This window comes from Plectropomus leopardus, chromosome 14 (genome assembly GCF_008729295.1).
Source record: "Plectropomus leopardus isolate mb chromosome 14, YSFRI_Pleo_2.0, whole genome shotgun sequence".
In the NCBI taxonomy this organism is placed as follows: Eukaryota; Metazoa; Chordata; class Actinopteri; order Perciformes; family Serranidae; genus Plectropomus; species Plectropomus leopardus.
In genome coordinates this window covers 31,193,024-31,216,299 of record NC_056476.1, presented here as the reverse complement: position 1 = coordinate 31,216,299, position 23,276 = coordinate 31,193,024, and the positions used below count along the sequence as shown (strand labels likewise).

The 23,276-nt window shown below is 40.4% G+C and overlaps 2 protein-coding genes across 3 annotated transcripts in view; one reads left to right on the top strand and one right to left on the bottom strand.

Annotated features, from left to right (window-relative positions):
• Positions 1–597: 597 nt before the first annotated feature.
• Positions 598–18,353, bottom strand: vrk1 (VRK serine/threonine kinase 1). Of its 2 annotated transcripts, none has more exons than XM_042501193.1 (13): positions 18,019–18,353; positions 16,968–17,127; positions 16,732–16,787; positions 15,488–15,557; positions 14,757–14,844; positions 12,133–12,241; positions 10,856–10,948; positions 9,906–10,038; positions 8,886–9,006; positions 8,644–8,702; positions 7,009–7,178; positions 1,687–1,777; positions 598–932 (listed from the first exon to the last, which is right to left on the bottom strand). In XM_042501193.1, exons 2-13 carry the CDS (start codon positions 17,125–17,127, stop codon positions 769–771), a joined length of 1,314 nt encoding a protein of 437 aa, XP_042357127.1. In that variant the 5' UTR covers positions 18,019–18,353; the 3' UTR covers positions 598–768. The 2 variants fall into 2 exon arrangements, with proteins under 2 accessions (XP_042357127.1, XP_042357125.1); XM_042501191.1 differs by having other exon boundaries at positions 1,687–1,780; positions 18,019–18,350.
• The window catches only part of si:dkey-288a3.2 (protein phosphatase 1 regulatory subunit 37), a 56,185-nt gene continuing 51,183 nt past the window's right edge, over positions 18,275–23,276 (top strand). The window contains exons 1-2 of the mRNA XM_042500079.1: positions 18,275–18,282; positions 20,643–20,820. Coding sequence (XP_042356013.1) covers positions 20,664–20,820 — 157 coding nt within the window. The 5' untranslated portion in view covers positions 18,275–18,282; positions 20,643–20,663. The remainder of the gene's footprint in view (positions 18,283–20,642; positions 20,821–23,276) is intronic.

The following is a 23,276-nucleotide window of genomic DNA, read 5'->3' as shown; positions in this document are numbered from 1 at the left end:
TTCTCTGTGTTTCCTTCCTGATTTTATAATAAGAATAATTACTGAATTATCCTCAAAGACCTACGTCATGATAACACCAAGGAGCCATTTACACAACAGCTCATGACTAAAATGTTTGACCTTTTGCTTACACAACAGTGTTGTGGGGGCCTGAAAAAACTGAAAAGCTTTTCAAACTGGGCTCCAGTGTGATTTTTTGAAAACGCCACCCCTTCTGTTGCCTCTTAAACTGGCAATGCACAGATCCTGTGAGAACGGTGTCGTCACGGCCGCACTTTTCACGTGCATATGGTGTTCTTCTATGGTGCGTCATTTCAAAGTTACACCACCAGCTATTGGCCTGGCATGCATACTACAGCAATTTTGGTTGTTTTTGTGGATCCTTGTACACAAGAATGGTTTTTACAATGTTATCATATGAATGTGGATTTTTTTTTTTTAATGCAAATGAAAGACTTTTCTGTTTTTAATAGGGCTGTTCTCATCTAAACGTGGCCTGAGAATGAAAGGTTGTAAAAAGTTAATAAATGGGACATTTTCCTCCATCGCACCCTGGCCAACAACCCTGAAACGTTTAATTAAAACCAAAGAAAGAGGGACAGTTTAATTTCCTCTTTATTACAATGGATCTGGCTACAACTAAATACAGTCAAACATCAACATCTTGCACTGAGTAACAGTAGAAACAATATAAACTTTTAAGAGTGACTCTTCAGAAGCAGAGCTGAGACGGGGGAATGGAAGGAGGAGTGTAGACGGGTGGATGCTTTACGCACGGATTTTTTTGGGTCTGCCTCTGGCTCTCTGGGCAAGTCCGGGTGATGTCTGGGTGCTCATCTCCACCAGTCTGGATTTGGAGTCACCTTTTCCAGTGCTGGGTACCTTCCTCAGTGTGGGAGGTTTTTTGGGACTTTTCTTCACTCCATTCACTTCTGTAGGAGGACATTCATCATGGTTAAGCACTAAAGCAGCATCAAGCAGCCCCCTTCCTTCTTTATATTCAATTATTTGCCATTGCTTGCTATTATTTGTGTCTTTTATTTGTATCTTTCACTTCTGTCTCAACTTATTTCATGCAGCTGGGCATGTTTAGCCTGCAGCCACCACAGTGTAACACCCTTCTGCACTCTTGTTCTCAAGCTTTTTTCTGTGAGAAAAAGACTCTTTGTCTTTGTCGTTTGCCCGAATGAAACATCCATCTGACATTTCACTCAACACTGCTCAAAACATCTCCAGCACTGCATATGATAAAAGTACAGGGCGGACACTCAACATAAAAGGTGTGAGGGGAAGCTTCTTGCATACATTTCATATCATTCACATTTCGGTCATTCTATTTTTTGTCACTTTGGTCCAGACTGAAATATCTCAACTTTTGGATGGATTCCTGTGAAACAGACATACACAGATGTGTGTTGTGCAGAGGATGAATCCTGATGACTGTGGTGATCCTCTGACTTTTCCTCTAACGCCACCATATTGTAGGTTATCCAGTCAATGCGTATGCAGCTGTACAATGTTGGTCACTGTTAAGTTTGTTATGGTAATCAATCACATCTGTTTGACCAAGCAAGAATGACAGGAAGCCACAGACAGTACAGTATACCTCAGCAACAAATTGAGCAGAGTGTCTCCTGCAGTGGAAAATGCCTCAGAGATATGTGATCATAAACAGAAAAGACTGACCTTTTTTCTTTGTGACTCTCTTTTTCTTGATGGGCTCTCCATCAGCCTCACTGTCTTCGGCTTCATCTGCTGCTTTCTTTCTCTTGGTGGTCTTCTGAAAGAAGAGAAGAATGTAAAGAGAGGGGACATTAACTTGTTGATGACACCTTGACCCATTGCCACATGGGGTGTCTGTTGTGGTTTTCTCCCTCTCTGTCCAGGTTTTATTGGTCCAAACAAAAACATTGGCTGGGATACACTGCTTCTTGCTTAGCTGTTGTTTCAGAGCCATGACAGCGCTGTTTTCCGTGTGCAAGGTTGGGATTGTGTGTGTAGGTGCCACGCTGTCCATAGTTCTGAAACAGAGTGGAGGCGATCCATAGACAGACACAACATGTCACTTCTACTACTTCTCAAAAGTCATGTGCTGGCTTGGTTTGGTTTGGTTTGGCCTGTGAGCCCAGTTTGCAGGGATTTGTGTCTCCATTCTAACAGGACTACCTGCTTGAAGGTGTGTCTTTTACCTCTAGCAGGCAAAAGAAGTTTACCTGCTGGAGGTGAGCTGTTTGTGTTGGTGCAGTAAGAACCCGCTGTCTGCAGCTCTTCATCTCATATGTTATGAGATGAAGATGCCCTCATGGTCTGATTATAAGTATTCTTTTATTTCAGAACTGAAGCCTTATGTTTGCAGCCTTCTTAAATAATGACTTTCATTTCATGACCCACCCGGGCAGTCGCTTCATCTTGGTCCAAGGCCTAATGGCAACTGGAGGTGGGGTGAGCATGGATATATGTAGATGTTACTTTAAATGAGTTACCCAGCTGAGGGTCACATTTGTTGCTGTGCCTATTGTTCAGACCTGTTGGCTCTAACGTCTCATTATTTTCAATGTCTATTACAGTAGCTGAGCAGGATATGTCTTGAATAATCAACAGTCCAAAAGTTTATGGAAATAAGACAAAACAGCCAAAAGAGACTTAAATCTATCTAACATACATCTGTGAGGGAGCACCAGCCACTCCCTCACCAGTCAGGTGAAAAGTTCCTTTTATTTGAGTTCAGTTGAGTTATTTGTTCCAGTTATGTGGCATCTTTGTATCAGCTAAGCTTAGGATCCAGTTTGGTTTATAAATACATTTGCTTTATTTAGTATGTTTTGTTGTTTGTTGTGATTTCTAATCATTGTTTCTTTGTTGAGGTCCACTTCCTGGTTGAGGCTGGTGCTCTCATGAACATGCGCACATAAATTCCCCTTGCTCCACCAGGATTTGGTGATGTGGATTGTACCAACTGGGACCCTGGGAGGGGGGAGGTATAAGTAGGGTTTCTTTTGTATTTCCTTTCCTGTTAGCCTGTTATATTAACTCTAGCCTAATTTGTGTGTGTGGAGTTATTGTACATTTTAAAGGCATCCTTTAAAGGATTGATGTAGCACCTTCAATAGTTTGTTTTCACCTCAGTCCTCACAGTAATGGTGCAACCTAGTAGTATTTAAAGCCATTGTTTGGGCACATTCGGCCTTTATGTATGTGGGCTGGGGATCTCTCCTCCATGTCAGTGAGTTTCTTGTTTGTGAATGATGAAGCCGTGTGCTTGATTTGTATTGATGCTTAAAGATAGTTAAACGCAGAGCTCTGATCCAAGTTTGTCGACTGTTGTGCTCATTTTGGTTCTCCAAACCTCCCAGAACTGCTTGCTCAGATCCTGAACAACAGGGTTTTACATTCCCACCCTAACCATGTCACAGTCATTTTAATATTTGTTTAATATCTTTACCCCTTAGGGACTGTTTGGTGCATCTTAGGCACTTTGCGTTCTTCATTTTTTGATCATTTTGGATGTGTTGTTTAATCTTGGAATTTCCAGCTCAGCTCCAACAACAAGTCTAAAATACACAGTGTAAACAACATTTTTACATTCAGACTGTTAAGTGCAAAAATGCACCACTGAAACCCATTCAAACTGACATTTTTCAACCCACAGCCATCAAAGCATAGAAACATGCATTGTATTATTTCTTGGTGTCATTCTGGGCCTTTGTCTTGAAATTTATCATTTTTACTATTTTCCACCAGATGACATCATTTTGACCATATTTGGCATATGGAGAAAATAAATGCTACTTCCACGAGATGCAGTGTCACAGTTGATGTCGCTTCTAATCATTGACATATCCCTGTCTGTGATTTTTTTTTTTTTTCATCCAAAAACATGGTGGCATCATGACAAAAGCCTTAAGGTTAAAATTCTAAAAATTAACAAATATTTGATATTTGTGATTAGGACTGATGTTAGTTAAAAAATAACCTAATGAAAGTAGAAAATAATATTAATGAATAATATAGATGAGTAGACTGTTTTTAACTAATATCAAGAAGCAGCAAGTTGTCCAAACTCTGAGGGCCTGCAGTGCCGTCTGATGGTGAGAGAACTTAAGAGACAAACACTGACCTGACTTTTTGGAGCCTCCAGCCTTCTGTTTGTCAAGTTTGAGCAGCAGTAATCATCGCTCTATCATATTACCAGCCACCAAGATCTTGCAAATATTAATCCATTAAAACGTCCAATTATGTTCTCTGCTGTTGTAACCACACAGCATCAAACAGAAACACTGACTTTTTCTGCTTGTACAGCATGTTTGACCAGAGGGGTCAACACAGATATAATTATAATTATAATTAGGGCTGGCTCAGGTTGCCTGGACCAGCCCATAGTTAGGCTGACATAGGTTTAACCTGCCGGGGGACTTCCTTTGATACGCTCCTTTTCCTTCTCTCAATGCCGCCATCGGAAAATCATGCATGTCCGTTAACTGCATTGCCGTTTGCAAGCTTAGCTTAGCCTCAGTAGTTTAGCTTAGCCTAACATCTGTGATAGCCATGTGGTACTGTCACAACCTGGGGCTTGCGATTATGGAGCCTGGGTCTGTTGAACTGCACTACGCTAATCCTGTTGCCTCTCGGGAGCAGGATCCAGGATCTAGTTTTCCTGGATCCTGGCCGTAACCTTGGCTGTGCCTGACTGTGGTGATAGCTGTGCTGGTGCTGTGACCCTGCCTTTGGTTGTGCTCGTGCTGTGGCTGTACTGATACTGTGCCCCCCGCTCGCCCTGATCGTGGTCTGGTCCTGGTTGCGGTGATGCTGTGATTTTGCCTTTAGACACCTCCCTATCAACATATGCACGAGACTGTTATCATCACCCTCAACATCATCATAGAGTGCAATTAATAATTTCACACCTATCGTTATTGTAATATGACATGCATCTGTTTCTATTATTGCTGTGCCTCTCTCCCCCTCCTTCCCTCTCTCTTTCCTTTTTGCCATGATTGTATTTCATTTGTGATTTACGACATCTATTGCCCCCCGCCCCCCCGTTACACGGGTTCTTTTTCGGGAGTTTTTCCTTGGGTGATGTGAGGGTCTAAGGGCAGAGGGATGTTGTACACTGTAAAGCCCTCTGAGGAAAACCATGTTTTGTGATAATGGGCTCTTTAAATTAAATTGACTTGACAGATGAAGGTTTCTCAGAATCACTGCTAATACTGTGCAGCGTTTTCTGTAAACTATGACTTTATAATCTCTTTCTTCTCTACAGAAATCTTAGTGACTGTGGGGTCTGCTGAGGAAAGAGAAAGAAAAAGTGGCCTCTGAAAGAGTCATGCACTTAATAAAGGCTATCAACTCCTCGGTCCGTCCTCCTCCTTCCTGGGCCGCTATAATGAAGCTTCACTCGCAGCCTTAACTATCTCTCACCCCCCTCCCCCTCTTTCCATTTTTGCCTCCATTTTGACAATTGCTACCTCATGATCACCACACGGCGCCCGCTGAGGTGAACAGATTGGTGGGATAATTACATACAATAACCAGTGCCGGGGCCTGGTAACCTTTCGGGTGGCAACGCCATGTCCCCAGTGGCATCTTCCATATGCATGCACGCACGCACGCACACACGCACACACGCACACACAGAGAGGGAGAGAGAGAGAGAGAGAGAGAGAGAGAGAGAGAGAGAGAGAGAGAGAGAGGAAAAACAAATAAATCTTAAAATGTGGATCTATCAATGTACACATGCTGTAGACATGTACATCTTTGACAAACACTATTTCTAACTGCGAAACAGTAACATTACATCATGGTTAAACGGTTGTTGTTTTGGCTTTTTGGATAATAATCACAACACCCACCGCTCTTATCAGAGTCTTCAATGATGACATGAAAGTACACTCTATTACAACTTGTCTCTAATGTCATGTGCTTTAAGCAGTAGGGTTGTAACAATCCATCCATCTGCATCGATTATCAATTAAATGAGCATCGATCGTGTATTATAGATATAAGTTGAAAACTTCGATCCACATCTTCCTCTTTCAGATGTGCCTTTATTTTGAAATTCTGTGTCACCGTCACTGAGTGTCAGGCGGATGATGGGAAGCGGACAAGAGAAAGACAATGAGGATAACGCTATTTACTCCGGAATAAATCATCAGTGTGGAAATGTTTTGTTTTTGGAGAAACTGTGAGTCAACAGACAGAGCATATGTCATATGTTAACAAAAGCCATACTGTGGAAACACGATGTGTATGCCAAGCATCTCACTACGCAACGCAACATTAGCTGCTCAGATTCAACGATGTTAGACTGAAAAACGTGCATGCAGGCTGAAATTCATCCACTCATTCAAAACCACAGGTGAGTAAGAGAAAGCATAAATAAATGTAAGTTGGTTGTTATGTGTACAGGAAAAGTCTGCTAGCCTCTAAGGTAATTTATGCAACGTATAATGCCATAGGCTTATGCTAAAAACGTTAGCATGTTGTGTATGTGGGGGAAATGTGACTTGAACTTGTCCATGATCCTTGACAGTAATTATTGAGCCGAGTTTTATACTTTTGTTAAAAGATCTTGTTGTTAATCCAAATTTTGAGGATGTTGGGAGAAGTTTGTCTTCAAGTCAGACATCCCTGAAGTTTTAGGAAAAAGACCATGGTCTTAGCAATTACATCTATAGACTAAGACTACATCTAAAATAGCTGCCAATTTTAACACTGCCCATGTTAAATGATTTCTGAATGACAGATGAAGTTAAACTTTTCAGGATCAGGCATATACTGATCTCTACATGCGGCATCTGATACAGTCAAAACCTTGGAGGCAGCCAAGCTGAAGTGCCAGCCATAGTTAACTCCTAGCCTGTTGGGGCTCCATGGTACCACTTGGTTCAGATACTGATTAGTTGTCTACAAACTCCACAAGAAAATGAAGTTGGGAAGAAGCAGATTATTCAAATCAAGCATTGTCATTCCTCACATTAAAGTTGGTTTTAGTGTGTGTGTGCTGACCTTGGCAGGGGATGAAACAGCTCCAATAACAGGTGAGAAGATCAGCTTGCCATCATCTTTAGCCTGGATGGCCTTCAGCCCGGCCTGCAGGATGGAGCGCAGGTTCTCATATGGTGGTTTGTCTAGGTATTCCAGCGATTTCACCTCCTCCATGAACCTCTGGATCTCATCTGCAACACAACAGAGTGACAGCATAACACACCACCTCACCATCAACTCAAAGCCTCAAACTACCTGCTGGCCTCTTCAACAGCATCAGTGGTACCAGGGAAGGTGGACAGGTGAGGTATGTCTGTTTTAGTGTTGCATTGTGTTGTCCTGCATTGTTCCTTCTCTTTATTGTGTTTACGCTGGATTTTGCCATTTAGTTTTGTGGCATGTTGAGTTATCTCTATGAAGCCTTGTCCCCATGCAGTGCTTTTATCCATGTTTTATGATGGAGAACTACATGAATACAACTGACTGGACTTGGACTTCTCTCTTCTTGTCTCACAGACTTTTTTTCCAACACTGCCACCACCCTAATGCTGTCCTCTGGTTGCAGCATCCTGATTCTGTTTGGTGTGACTTTCCTCAGACTCAACACACAGTCACAAACACATTCACTGACAGAGTTGTAAGCAACACTTGATTGTGCTCAGCAGAGCTCAAGGAAGGAGGTGTGATGTTTAATGTCTGTCTGCTCTGCCTGAACCCACACACTGCCTGCAGGTCAAAGTGCCAACATTAAAATGGCAACACTTAAGTCGCCATTTACAGTCTAAACTAAGATGTTTACTGCAGAGTGTTACTGGAGTGTTACTTCTACCCTGTTGAGAAACAAGTAGGTCTCTGTTTAAAGGACAGAGAAGATGAGTAGATGTGAATGAATAGAAATAAAAAAAATCATGTACTTGGTATTAAGGAATAGGCGATATGATTAAAATCCTTTATGATGATCAAGAAACTCTACATTGTAATAGTAATATATATTAGTCTCTCATCTTTCACAGTGGACACTTACAATTTCAGACACACAATTTAGTTTAACAGACAACTTTAGAACCCTAGATACAGATGACTGTATTGAGTAACTGTTGGGACATTTTAACTTCATGATGTATAAAGTGTCTCAAACACGATCAAGCTGTCAGAGGCACATTGAGCTAACGGAATCTTCCTCACCTGCTGCTAAAGCTCCGGGATGCAGTGTCTCTCTCTCACCTGACACTGAAACTGTTGGGGGTCCCTCATCTGACAGTGATGCGTACAGTGGTGTCTCTCTCTTTTCTGTGTCTGCCTCGTCTGTACAGTAGTCTATCCTTTCTGTCCATCACTGTGTTTACAATCAGATTGACCTGTTCCATCCTGGTTGCGGTTTCTAAATCTTCCTGAGTGACTCTCTACTTTGGACAAGTTAAGAATTTTATTTTTTTTGTTCTATTTTCCACCAATATTGGCCCTGAAAATGTATCATAAAATGATCCTATTCACACACCTCTGGAAACTACAAACATTTTTGTATTACTAGGTCATTAAGCAGTTTGAGAAACTGATGGATTAGGGGCAACACCAGTCAGGTGTTACTCGTTTTCCATTCTCAGTGGGCATGAGAAGTCCACACTTCCCTCTGTGTTTGCCCTGTCTTTTACTTACCTGGCTTGTCTTGAGAGGAGAAACACTTAGTCATGAATTCAGAGACGTTGTCTTGGCTCCTGTGAGGGAAAAACAAGCAGCATGATTTCCCTTAAAGGCAAAACTTGTAAACTTGTTTTAAAATAGAGAATGTTCCAAATTCCAAAGGCTTGCTTGCCCAGATGCAGCAGATAACCTCATGCATTTACTGAGAGAACTTGGTCAGAGCTAATTTGTGCAGAGAATGCAGGTGTCTCTCCCACCTGATTTTGGAGTCTCTGACGTAGAGGGGGTCCTGCAGCTTGTCCTCCCAGGGCAGTCGTCCACACAGCCACTGAACCATGCAGTAGCTCAGGATCTCCAGGTCGCTCCGCCTACTCGCAGCTGCAGCCAAATAAACACATCAGCAGAAGTGAACACTGTCAGAGAGTCCTTTGATTAATTTATAGCAATAACAGCATTAAATGTGGAGAGGCACTGTATCCTGTTGTGAACACAAAAACAATACTAAGTATAAAATGCTACTATCTTACAAACGATCTAATGCCACCCAGTAAGCTAAAACATGTCTCTGAAAACATTTGTTAAGAGAAACAGAACAGGCAGAAACAGAATCCTGGTTTTCATTTGGTCAGTGCTGCTCGCTTATACCATTAGATCTCAATTTTTCTGCTTTTTTCAGACTTGTTTTAACTGTGCAGGGAGCATGTACCGCACACATTATCTGTTTACAAATTCTCATTATTTAAAGTTAAAAAATGCCATTTTTAACTGTGTGAAGGGGCAACCAGCGAAGAATCTCTGATCTTATCTCTGATCTTATCAACTCACTCTCAAAAAGAAATAAGTCAATGAGTGCATTTCCCAAAATGTTGAATCATTCATCATCAATCAGTATTTTCTTAAAAAAAATCAAATTAAGAAGTTGGAGGCCAGTTTCATGTACTTGGGAGATTATCTAAATGTGTGGAGACACACCTGCTGTGTGCTACAGGAAACAATTTCTATGTTATTGGCTATGTAGCTAGTCCTGTCATTACAGTGTGACCTTCTCTTTTTGCTCCAAACTTATAGTGTCTTTAATGGCAAAAGTATCCCAAATGAAAAATGACACAGGTACTGTTTAAGTCTCCAGCTCCCAGATCCCACCTGTCAGGTTATCTTTATGTGTTGCACTATGTAATTAGTTTTTAACGTATTTTCACAGAGGTAAAGAGCTGGCAGTATGTCTTTAAAAGTTGTATCTGGGGGTATAAAACTACTGGTAGTGTACTTGTACATACTTGCTCCTTTGTGGGCATCGATGCTTGTGAACTCGATGGTACCATCGTGACATCTCTTGGGGTCTTCCTTGTACTCTTTGAGGACACCGTCAGGTGAGTACCTATATGCCAGCCCATAATCTACTAAGTAAACCTACAAAAAGATGCTGATTCAGACATGCAAACAGACTAAGAACAAGACAACATTTCACACGTTCTACATTTATACAAAAATGACCAATGTTTCCAGGAATCAAACTGAAAGCATAGAGAGCAGATGATTCTGCTCTTTATGAAATTTCAATTGCAATTCCACCCACATAAGCCTCATTATTATTATGTAGTCTGTATTGTGTTTATATAAACATACGGGTGGTTCTTGGCTTTAATAAAGAAACACACAAGAATAAAACTAGACCTACAGCCCACAGACTCCAGGGGAGAACATCTAAAAAGCACATCTACAAAAAAAACAACAACAAAAAAGCCAACAAACAATCTTACTTAATAATAAAATCCGGAGGGGCTGATTTTTTAATTGTCATTTATAAATAGCTCTTTAATAATGCCACCAATGATACATTATTAATCTTCAAATTAAATATTTGCCCCTGCCTTGTTTGCTAGAAAAAGCCTTTAGCTGCTGCCATCTAATCTTACCGTTTGAAACACACACACACACACTCTCTCTCTCTCTCTCTCTCTCTCTCTCTCTCTCTCCCTCTCTCCCTCCCTCCCTCCTCTCCAGGCCTTAATTGAATCTAATGAAGCAGCACAAGTGCTTTATGATCAAAAAACACAATCCCCTCCCTGCTTTAAAGGAGCAGAGCTGAGGTCACGGCAGCACCTCAGTTTCCCAACATTGACAAATGCAATGGTGACTTTAAGTTTCAGTTAGACGTTGTGTTTCCTTTTCATTTTCCCCAAACTCAATATGATTTTAGTCTTTGGATGCTTTAACTTTTACTGACCTGGTTTGGATCACTGTAGCTCAACATGAGGTTGGATGCCTTTATGTCAGCGTGCACATACTCATGATCATGGATATACTCCAGAATATCCAGCTAAACAAGGAAAATTGATATGTCTGTTAATATAAGTATTGAACGAGAGAAAAAAGAAGGTGTTAATACAAGAGTAAATAGACACACAATGCATTGTCATCCAAATGCAACTTCCAGGACAAGTCTGGAGGGAGGTGGCCGAACCTGCATATTACAGTACATTTGCATCTCTATTCAGTAAAAACATATAAACAAACAACCAGTCCCCACCCTCCAAAAAAAAGGTGTATTAATTTTTCTTTTGAAAAAGCTGTTACTGATAAAATGAAAGACACATATTACACTGTAAAAATAAAAGTGCACCCTGGTAAGGTGAACTATGTCATGTAATGGATACTTTACTTCAGTTTTCTGTTACTGAGCAGCTGACATACAGTACACAGATAGTGATATTTGATATCGGCCCAAACAGACTGGTTGGGCTCTATCACTGATTCTAGCACGCTTCTCCACTGGCTCTAGTTAGCTTAATTAGCAAAGTTAACAAAAACTAGCCTATAAAGATACCTTCAGCTGCTTTATACCGCCTGTTCAAGGCGGGAATATCACAGGATTATGCTGCCTTGCTGCCCTGTATATAACGTCTGATCATAGAAAGGGGGGACAGAGTGGTCTCACTTCTTATCCGGGAATGGTGGCAGTAACATATAACAGAGATCGTGAACGATGTGGTTGGCATGTTATGGCTTTGTTATTGCTTAGAAAACACTGCTGACACATATGCTACTCGAAAGGCGGACACTCGTGTCTTAAACACCATGCCCCATTTAATCGCGGGATGCCTCGATGCAGTCTATAATCACACACTGGAGTGTAATGATGCTGCCGTCAGTTAGTTCAGTGTAAAAGTGCAGAAGTGGTATAAAGGGGGGACTGCGGCCCTACAACACCATCCCTGTGTAAAAGCAGCTTTTGTGTGTATTGTGACCAAGACAACCCCGTATGGCTTCCCTCCTAACTCTGTCCACATATTTTGCATACCAAGACCCAAACCTTTAATAATACAAGGTGTAAATGAAAGGCCCAGTGCTTAGATTTCATGAGAAAAATAATCAGACTGACTAGTGATCAGGAATACTGCTACCATCCTCCAGTTAGATTCATTCATGTAAATCAATTGTTGTTTGCTACTTAACTGCAGTTCAGTGGAAAACCTAAAAACATTTAATCATGAAATAACCAACCAGTCGTAGGCCAAGCTGTAGGACAAGTTTTCTGGGGAACCTCCTTCCACATTCTTCAAACTTCTTCTGCAGGTCTGTGCCGAGCCTGTCAATAACCATGAACCTGTACCTAAAAGGAACACAGAGCACTTCTTTAGTACTGCTGAAGTGTTAAACAAGCTCTGTTACTAAACTGTTGGTGTAACTGTGAAATAAAAGCAGCACGTATGTTAGGCTTGGGCAGTATGTAATATTTCATACTTTCATATCTTACCTACCTCCTGCTTGGTCGAAATAAATCCTCAATTCACCAAGTTAGATGTACAAAACCTGCCGTTATCCCCCATGCATGATCTCATAACACCAAGTAAGTGTTGTCCCTGGATTGATGACTAGCTTGTTTTTTCAGGATTCACACTACAAACAACCAATTAGCAGGACCTCTTGACTGTGATGTCATTTACAGTGTGCTGTGCAGATAACCACCAATGAAGAAAAAACAAAACAAAAACAAAAAAAATGCCAATTTCAAAGCCATTCAAGCAGCAACTGCACGCACAGATTTGCTTGAATTGGGAATTACTAAAAATATATATTAAACCTCTGTTGGGTCTGTTTAATGGGAAAGAAATATGTGGAGAAAAAATAGATGTTAGAGGATTTGTGATGACAATGGTTTTATCTGCTAAACTAAGCTAAGCAGGCTAAAGGGCAGCTTCCCTTACAAACTCTTTTGGGGTTGGGGAATTCTTATATGGATTTTACCTCTGTGGGCTGTGTTTAATGGGAAATAATTGTGTGAAAAACAGATGTTACAGGACTTGTGGTAACATTAGCTCTACCTGCTAAGCTAAACTAAGCTAAAGCTTAGTCCTGGACTAACAATTAAAAATGGCCCAGGATGAATGTGACTTGGTGGTTCTGGCCAAACACTTAACGACTACCCAGGATTACGCTGCCTGCATACCCCTCTATTTTTAATTCACATGCATAAAGTTGCTTATGCTATCAATTGTGTTAATAAGAAGGGTTAAAGCTCACATTGCTGAGATGCAGGTATGGTTACTTGGCTCTGATACAGAACATTTCAGCAGCAAGCTACCTTTTAGCCTGCTTAGCTTAGTTTAGCAGGTAGAGCTAACGTTAGCTAATGTATTTCCCATGCTCTCTCTCTGCCTGCTGGCCGCTGGCTGTTTACTGTCCTGTAACTTCTACCTCTACCACTAAGAGTCTCTGTGTCTTTAAGCTCAGCTGCCTGTTCCACCAGCAGAGACCGGAGACTGACATCTGATGGTGCGTGCTGTGCACTATATACAATGAGTTTAATGTAAAGAGGAGTAGCTGTATTTTTGACAGTACTGAAAACATACCTCCAGGATTTCAAATTCCGCAGTATACCGTGATACCACCCTTAACTCATTGAGTGCCACTGACGTATATATACGTCATTCAAAAGCCAACACTTAAGTGCCATTGATGTATATATACGTCAAAGTGTGTTTTCAGCGGCTGGCACAAGAAGGCGCTCTCACGCTCCCTGTGTGTAATTTGGGGGCTGCTGGGATTCGTAGTTGTAGTACAAAAGACAGTAGATCAAAACATGAAGTGGAGTAGCCGGGATCGGAGAGCAGAGTGATGTGTATGGAGGTGATTCAAAACTACAGCAACAAAGCTACATCAATTCAATATCAGCATAAAATGCCCCCCAAAAAACAGAGAGGGTCAAGGATCTGCCTGTTCCACCAGCAGAGACCGGAGACTGACATCTGATGGTGCGTGCTGTGCACTATATACAATGAGTTTAATGTAAAGAGGAGTAGCTGTATTTTTGACAGTACTGAAAACATACCTCCAGGATTTCAAATTCCGCAGTATACCGTGATACCACCCTTAACTCATTGAGTGCCACTGACGTATATATACGTCAGTGGCACCCCCCCCCCCCCCCCCCAGGTAGAATAATGCAATAGGACTCCGGTTCTGATGATTTGTTGCATTGTGCTGTACTTTGTATAGTTACACATTTACACACATTTGTAATACAGTTTTCAGATGTCTCTTATGTCATTGAAGGCAAAATTATAACATTCAAATCACTGTTTTGCTTGACAGACTCCCTTTAACAAAAATGCATTTTTCTCAGCCTTCTAGAAAAAAAGTGCTCTTTTTGATGAAACTAGCCTCTATTCAACTTCAGATAAATCAAGAATGGAGCAAGGCGCAAACAAATGGGTTTTTCCATGACAAAAAAAGAGAGTTTCTTCTTTCATTTGACCTATTTAGTGTTTTCAGAGTCTTTGTACAAAATATTCTGTGGGTCCTGAAAGATGACTCAAAATGGCCAGAAAAGCTGGCACAAGTCACTTTCCATTATGTAATAGGGCTGGCACTCAATGAGTTAACATATGTAATAATAAATAGCAATAGATACATGACAGCTTTCTCAAAAGGTTGGTCAAATGTAATTACTAATTCGTCGTACATTTGGAATTTCTTCCGGTCTTACAAAAGGTTCATTTACACCTAAAAAAAATCCTTAATTAGGCATTGTTTTGTCTTTTATAAGACTAAAATTGCTGTGAGATGAAACTACTCCTGAAAAATGATACATTTTCCCCCATGGGAGGTCCTGATCCAAGCCTTACCTTTTCCCTCCTTTCTCATGCAGACCTGAGCCCCAGTACCTAGGAACACCCAGACTTTTCAACTTGTGAGACTTCATCCAGCTCTGAACTGCAGAACAAGAGGATTGGCACAAATGGTAGTTATACTTTTTCTAGCAAAAATATTCTCAAATAATGTGTCTGAATGTTTGAAGTGCACAGCATGTAAATCACAGACAGTTTGGTTACTAAAACCTGCTGTGAACACACTGCTAACTGGAGCTGGTGAAAGTGGGTGATGGCTGTGATGCTCAAAGTAATAAGAGCATAATTCTGTGGGGGTGGGGGGGTGGGGGTGGGCAGTGCGGCCGCAAGCTAATCTGCTGCTGGGACAAATATTTACCAACAACGTGAGATTCCAGCATGAATAAAATATGAGCCTTTGGTTCCTTAGTAATATAACAGTTAATTGTCAGGGGAGATTGACATTTGGATTGTTATTATATAAAATGCAAAGCTGTGGCCTGGGGGCCAATGGCGCTGCCACCAGAAGCTTCCCTTCCTCTGCAGGGCCCTTCCGTGCCTCAGCTACAAGATTGTCTTTTTTAATTAAGAAAGTTGGCTTTCTTTTATTTGTTTGCCCTGGTGGTGAGAGACTACGCTGTGTTATGATCACAAGGCTAACTTTAGTTTAGCTTAATGTCAGACTTCAAGGTGTTTGCTATTTGTGCGTGTGTGTATGTGTGTTTATGAGGAACGATGAGTTGGCTTACTCAGGTCAGGCTTAGCCGCTCTCATGTAAAACTTGAGCTCAGAGAAAAGTGGTCCGTTGTCACTGGGCTCCTGTGGACAAAACAACCAGCACGTGTTTGTTTAGATTTGATTGAACAGATGTTTAGAGCAAATATAGCACTGCAAAGTCTGTAAAAACTGCACAAACTGGAAGTGTTGCTGCAGATAGCATTAGAAATTAGCAGGGGCCTCAGAAAAAAAACCAGACAAAATTACTAGTTAAAGCTTCTCAAATGAATATCTACTGTTCTTCTTAATGTTCTTTGACAGTAAACTGAATATCTTTGAATTTTGGGCCATTGCCTTGACAAAATAAATCATTTGATGTGAAGACATCACTTCAGACATTTTGGATGTGTGATGGACTTTTTTTTTGACTATTTTCTTACATATTAAAGATCATCTTCATTATTGGGACAATAATGTTTGGCAGATTAATAACTAATTGAAATAACAGTTAGTTACAGCCCTGTTAAAGTGCACACAGTAACAAATAGGATGTTAGCAACAAGAAACATGCAAATATGAAGCAGTTCTGACTTTTGATGTGCTCCATTAACCTTAACAATGACCAAATACATACAGGGATTTCAACAGGGACAACTACCAGAATATAAATAATACAGCAATATCTTTGATGGTTGTCGCATGCATATAGTAACACTGATACTCGACTTACTGCCAAACCCAGCCCTGAACGGGCTGTAAATCTAATTTGTAAAAAGCCATTTTAATAGAATTTATATGACTTCAGTTAAAGGCCAGGTGACAACCAAGCTCAAACGCAGCTTAAACTAAGAGATTGTCAGTTTAATCAAATGCGATTACTGTTTGCTGTGTTAACCCTCCGTTTTCACTCTGACTTTAAGACAGCTAGACTGGTTTAACTTGATCAAACACTTGAAAAATCCTTTGACTGACCTTATGTTGCCAGAGTACAATCTGACCACCTGCTGGGCCCTTATACTAACCCACTGTATTGATTGTTCACTCACACTGTGATTAGAGATACATAAATGTCTTTTGCAGTATTATCATAGCTACTGCAAAGAGGAAACTGATGAAACTGATTTGGCAGCTAAGCTGCACTCAAGGAACAGAGCTGGGGGTTTTTCTGGGAGGCGGTATATTGCTTTTCCAGGAAGTGCACATGTGACGTATATGGGAAAAAAAAACATGTACACAAGACAATCTGAGGTAAGTTTTCCGTAATTTAGAGTCTTACCACTTTGATGACGTATCTAGCATCAGCACCCACAGATTTTGCAGAATTCTCATCAGCTGGACAAGAGGAGGAATAATTTCACCGCTTATTAAATTTAAAATAAAACAGTTGTAATGTCGACTTTGCAGATTGTATCTTGCACAGTGCAAAGTTGCTTTTAAACAGATGAAACACCTAAAGCATTAAAAATGTTGGTTGTTTGAGTCTCTGAGTTCAGGCATTATGTTTGGTCTTACCCAAATATATGAGACCAAAGCCCCCCTGGCCGATCGGAGCCCCCAGCTTCCAGACCTTCTTCCCAGTGTCTGTGAGGACCTCCCCAGGCGGAAACTCCTCTGCCAGCTTCCTCTTAGCCGGAGCTCTGCCTTTCCCTGCCGCCTTGGCTTTAGGAGGCATCTGAAACACAGTCAGCTTTACATTCTCTGCATCTTGGGTAGAGCTTTTCAAAGTGAAGCAACATGGTGCAAAACCAAACACTGAGAGCAATCTTGGTTTCTTTTAAAAACATGGAGAGTAGGCAATGAGCAATTTAAAAAGACGTGTGTGTGTGTGTGTTTATTATGTTTTTTTTCTGACATAATATAAAATATTACAATTACAGGTACAATTTATCCCATCCCATCCCCACTCCTTCCCCTATTTTTTAAAAACATTTTTAACCCCCACCCAAACACACACACACAAACACACGCTTATTTCTTAAAATTTGTGGGACATTATTGCCAAGTTGACCACTGCCTTTTTACCCCATTTTACAGCTACAGTTTCAACAGGTCAAAAAGCTTGTGAAAGGCGTCTGAACGCAGCACAGGACAATTGATGTCCATCCAGGTCCCAAAGTGTTAATGTAACCTATCAAAACCTAACGTAAACAACAAATGATAGATTTTACATGGATCTTATGCCTTCGCTTAAACTTTGCCAGCGAAGTTAGCTAACCACATCCCGAGTTCGCCCGACACCCGTTTGTAACGTTATCTGCGTACTTTTTACCTTCAGCAACGTCAGCATGACTTCTCACTAAGTACCAGCATGTGTAGCACGAACATAACAGCCTCATGCTTTAAGACAAAATGTGTTTACAGGCAGAGTAGCACGAGAAATACGAGCGTTATGTTTCTATGATTGTCGATTAACATTAGCTATCATGCTAACCGCGCTATCTCGTTAGCATCACGTGAACTGCTACATGAAATGTCCTGAGAAGGGCTTCTGCTTCTCTGCTACTGTGTCAGTTTAACAGCCACTTATACGTTGAATAAGCTAAATAAGAAGATGAATACACACCTTGACTTTGTTTATTGTGGGTTAAGTCCGTATGAGGACCGAACTTCCCGCAAAACTACCGGTCCGGAAGTGGCGTCACGGCGCTCTGCTATTCTTTGGTCGAGTAAGCTGCATGTCTTACGTCCGTGTGCTGTCCGGGGTAGAGAGTGCAATGCAGTGCAGTGTGCATCAGCTCCTTAATCCTGAAACTGCACTATACTGCTGGAGCAGAGAGGAAGACTGAGCAAACTGAGATGCAGGACGGATATTTATGTGTGTTTTCGTGTGAGTTTCTGGAGAAGCAGCAACAGATGAGAAAACTTTTACTTTTACATAGGCGACACGTTCCCCTCGGTATAACCCCCCAGTGGTCCACCTGCCTCAGGTGCAACCTTTTTCCTTTAATTAGAGGCTTTATATGTTGCCTTCCACCCTTTGTTTAGCTTTGACCAGCGGCCATCATGTGTGCCTCATGTAAGTTAATTTCCTTTAATAATTTTATTAATTGCACAGTAGTAGTTAATGTGTTGGTTTATTCCAAATGGTTTCTCGTTGCTGAGATAAAACCACACACAATGCTTTAAATAAACTGCTCTGCTCCCGCTTGTCCTGCTCTGTTCATATCATCTGAGTCAGCGCCAGTACTTCTTCCCAACTTAATATGTCATCCCTAAACAGGTAAGGAAGAAGCCTTTCCCCTAATTTGTAGGTACATAAACACATGTGCTACAAAGTCAGTCAGAGTCAGTACAAGAAACCACTGCACCACAAATTATTTCACAAAATGTGTTAAATTAATGCCTTACAAACATGCAAATGGGACTAATCAGGTCTTTGCATGAACTGCTCTTGAACAGTTAGGAGTCCACTTTGAGTGGATTTGGTGTTGCTTCCATCCTTTGCTGTTGACTTGTCCTTCATGCTTCACGAGTTTCTGATAAATGTGATTGCAGCCTCAGGTTCTTTTTTTTTGGTGTGTCAAGGCTTAGAAAAACAAAGAGAAATGTTGGCATTAATTAGGAAACACTCAGGATGCAGCTGTAGCGCCATCTGTGACCTCAGCACTCTGATTCTGACCATAACATTGTATAATTAAACCGTATGAAAAAAATACTCATCAGTATTTTCTACCTGTATGAGGCATCAGGTTGCATTTTTAAATATAGCCTCCTTTGGTGATCTCCCAGGTGTCTACAGTTTTCCTAAAAAAAAAAAAAAACAAAAAACAAATTTGAAACTTTTCACCTGTTAATCATCTCCAATCAGGCCCCTAAATCAAATCAAATTGAAATTATATCATGGTAGACTTTGTGATATCAGCAAATATTGTATCGTTGTCCAAAGTATCGATGTAATATTGTATTGTAATGAAACCAGTGATTTACATCCGTAATATAAACACACAAGGCTATGAAGTTATAACGGCTTATTTGTTAGCAAACCGTTGCCTATTTGCTCATTCAGCAGGCAAATTTACATTTCCTAGGATAGCGAAGGAATGACCCACCATACTCCACCATACTTTTTGCCTTTGTTTATTGGATTGGTTAGGTTTGGGCAAGAGCAGAAAGATTGTTTTCCTTTAAGGGAAGTCTGCCAGGGTAAGTCTGCTTGAAGCAGAAAAAGGCTGAGTAGGGTAGGCCATTAATTTGCTGTCTTAGAAAACAAAAATTTGCATCCTGCAGACAGGCATAATTATGGACAGCAACCAGGTTTTTTATTCTTTGTCTGTGTGCCCCTTTCAATCATTGCGTGTCCTCTTAATGAATTGTGCAGCTCCTAAATTAGAAAATTTATTTGTGGCAGCAGACGTTGTAATTGTGGCGGGCCTCCACAAATCAATGAATGTGTTGGAAAACTTAAAAGCTCAGCAGTGCTCAGGTAAATGGTAGAATTGGGCTATGTTTATCTATTTCATTGAGTGAATGTGAATGTTATTAAAATATTAACTAGTGCAAGTACAATATGGTATTGTCATGTCATTGTGCTGTGTGTTCTGACCTAGCGAGAGGCTGCAGATGCGAACTAGCTCTAAGCTATAATCTGGTACGGTGCATCAAATGGTAACGTTCATGTTTAAACTTTGCATGGTCCCTTCTAAATGAATAAGATTGAAAAAAAATAAATAAATAAAATAGGAAAAAGTTAAGTCAAGCCTTTTTATATTTCCAAAGATGTCACATCCCAAAATTCTGTTTCTGCTGCATTGCACTTATGCCCCTTCGGGCCGTCACACTTCTTTACGATACCACCTGCCCATTTCTTTGCGTAGCCTTTATTTTCTTGAATGGTCTGTGGATGCTGAATTTGGATAGCTACAGAATGGAAATGTGCACAGCTTTACCCATTTTGTATGTGTCATTTGATACAAACATATTGGGTTTCACCTGCAACCTGCGCACAACTCATGAATAAGATATTGATTCTTTAGTGTCTTGTCTTTCCAAGTGATCACAGAGTGGAGAGAGCAGCACTTCACATCCAGCAGGGCAGGTGGTACGTCTGTTTGGACTGTTGGAAACATTTCTGCTGCCTCTTTAAACCAGTATTCCTACTGCTGCGGCTCCTGGAGGACCTTCTGTGGCTATTGACATGTCAAGTGTTTCCTGCTTAAAGTGAACTGACCCTTTGCTTTCAAATTCCAGTTGGAGTCCCGAACAGAGGTGATGACCCACTGTAGTGACAATGATGAGCAGAGTGATGACAGAGCAGAAAAAGCCAACAGGAACCAGAAGAGAAGTAAAGGAGAGAAGCATGTGTCTTTCCCCCCTGATGAACAGATAGTATCCGGCTTTGCAGAGCACATTGACGCTGACACAAAGGGTGAGCTGCTCTTTAACTATCTGCCAGGTCTTATTTATTTTATCATGATGATTTCATGTTATCCTTTTGGTGACCTTTGCTCGTCAGCACTAAAGTCGCCATTATTGAAACATTTCACTGAACTGCTGATCTTAAAAAAGTATCACATATTGTTAGAATGTCTGCATTTTCTGTATAATATGAACTACTTCCCACCTGGACCTTTTAAACCTTTAACATCTGGATCGACGTCAGTTTTGTTGTGCTGTGCCCAGGCTCCTTTCATGAGCATTAAAAAAAGGGAAAAAACATAAATGCATTGCTTTCACTTGCTTTAGGTCATTTTCTTGTTTGTTTATTACTTTTCTTTTGTCTCTCTTCCCCTCTCTCTCTCTCTTTCTTTTTTTTCCTTTCTTTTTTTCCAGGTACGTCTTTCATACCTTTTTAATAATTTCCTCCTTTTTTTTGGGCCATTACCTGTTCAGTTGCTTGTGGCCCTCTTCCCATGTTTTTGAAAGAAATTTAGTAGGTTTGTTAAAAAGTAGCATCCTTTTGGTGAATTACTCACAATCACTATATTCACCCATCTACTATAATCTCACTTTGTCTTCACTAGTTATTGTAGTGTGTAGCTTGTTAGGCCTGGCTAGTATCACAGTATCACGGTATACCAGGGTACTTAGACACCTCAAAGGTATGTTTTTTAATCCCGTCATAAATGCAGGCACTTCTTTCAGTCAAACTCATTGAGTCTCATTCATGAAATGTGAGCAGAATGAATTTATGTGTGTACAGTGTTAGCAAAAGAAGATTACATGTATTCTGACATTTACCAATATTGTTCATAGGTACTAACAAAACCTACAGCTGCCTCTTACCACTCGTAGAGCTTCTGTAAATAAGGACTGCACATAAATATTGCTTGACATTATTAGAATTTACAATTTATTTTTATTTTTTTTTTTATTTTCACAATATACGCAGATGCATTTAAAACACACAAGTTTAACATGACAAACAAGAGTAGAGATATAACACATTTAGATAAATTAGTTGGCAATTAGCAGATTCAGTGAAAAAATATCAATGATGGCTGTCATAAAGTAAAGCAATTTGTGAGATCATCACATGGCCTAAAGTACTGCGCCCAACCAAGCCTGAATAAACATACACACGTGCGACACACGATCAAATCCAAGTTTTTTTCGCAGATGTGTAGGTTTTTAGTACTGAGGTATCTGCTCGCAGATTTACTCATGTTTCATGAATGAGACTCACTGTATGTTGTGCACAGCATGCACCACCAGATCTAAGTCCCCAGTCTCTACTGGTGGGACAGGCAGCTGAGCTGAAAGACACAGTGACACATAGTGGTGGAGAGGGAAGGACTGCAAACAGCTGTCGGCCAGCAGGCAGAGAGAGGGATTAATTCAGGATGAAGTAAGAATTTATTTTGGTGATTGTTGTAACAGTGGACTTACTGACTAGATTAGCAAGGGGAAGCAAGACAGTTTGACGATTTTATTTTGTTTCTGTCGAGTTTTAATGAAGTGTGTTTTATGATGAGTTAACGAGGTAATTAAGCATAGTCAGTCTTTCATGACCACAACAAAGTTGAATACAAAAGGTGCACAGTTGTATTTTTCTGTTTAAAAAGGCAAATGTATGTGAGAATATTACTTTTCTTAACAATTTGTTTCTACAAGGGGTATCTGTTAGCCCTGCATACTTGTACCATCATGTACTGTATACCCCTGTGAAATTGCAGGAAGGTATATGGAATATTAAATACCACCAATGCCTATAGCCTGTTTGAGATTAATGTCATGTAAATAATAGGTAATATTTTTTTTCAAAATAATAATAAATATTGGTGTTTTCCATACATATGGTAGCCAGCAAAAGTGGTTATTTTGCTCAGTTGGTCATTTGGCTTTGGTAAAAGTGAACTATTGTAACTTCTGCTGAACAGATTATGCAATTTTTTGTGTTTATTCCAAGGATTGTTCATGTGTTACATGTTGGTTTGATATGTAGTAATTGGATCACTTTTAAGAGGAGAACAATCAGGATAGTGACTATAACTTTTTAAGCTTCACAACCAGGCCACCAGGAAGTGCGCTGGGCTTTGAAGCCAATTTTCATAAAAGCCAAACAGTGGAATAACAATTTCCAAGTCCTCCATGCCATGCCATTGGGCCTCAAAACACTGTCTGCCATTGTGAAATAGACATCTGCATTTTGATTATTATCATAATCATAGGCAAAGAGGCTCTTTCATTGTTGCATTGTCGGTATCTGTATTGGGACATAGTACTCGTGAAATTTGGTTTGGTACATAGTGGTTCAAGTTTTGGAACCTCTAATCTAGTGGGTAATGTAATCAATAGCACCTTTAACATGTAGCATAATTTGTTTAACAAACTGTACACAAACATAGATGTAAAAAAGACACTTTGTGGTTCTGGGAAGTCACG

Coding starts and splice junctions, on each gene's coding strand:
- vrk1 (XM_042501191.1), bottom strand. CDS start 17,127: ATGCCTCCTAAAGCCAAGGCGGCAGGGAAAGGCAGAGCTCCGGCTAAG. Junction 10,949..12,132: donor TACAGCTTGGCCTACGACTG/GTTGGTTATTTC, acceptor TTCCTTGTTTAG/CTGGATATTCTGGAGTATAT. Junction 8,703..8,885: donor GTCAGAGACTCCAAAATCAG/GTGGGAGAGACA, acceptor TTTCCCTCACAG/GAGCCAAGACAACGTCTCTG.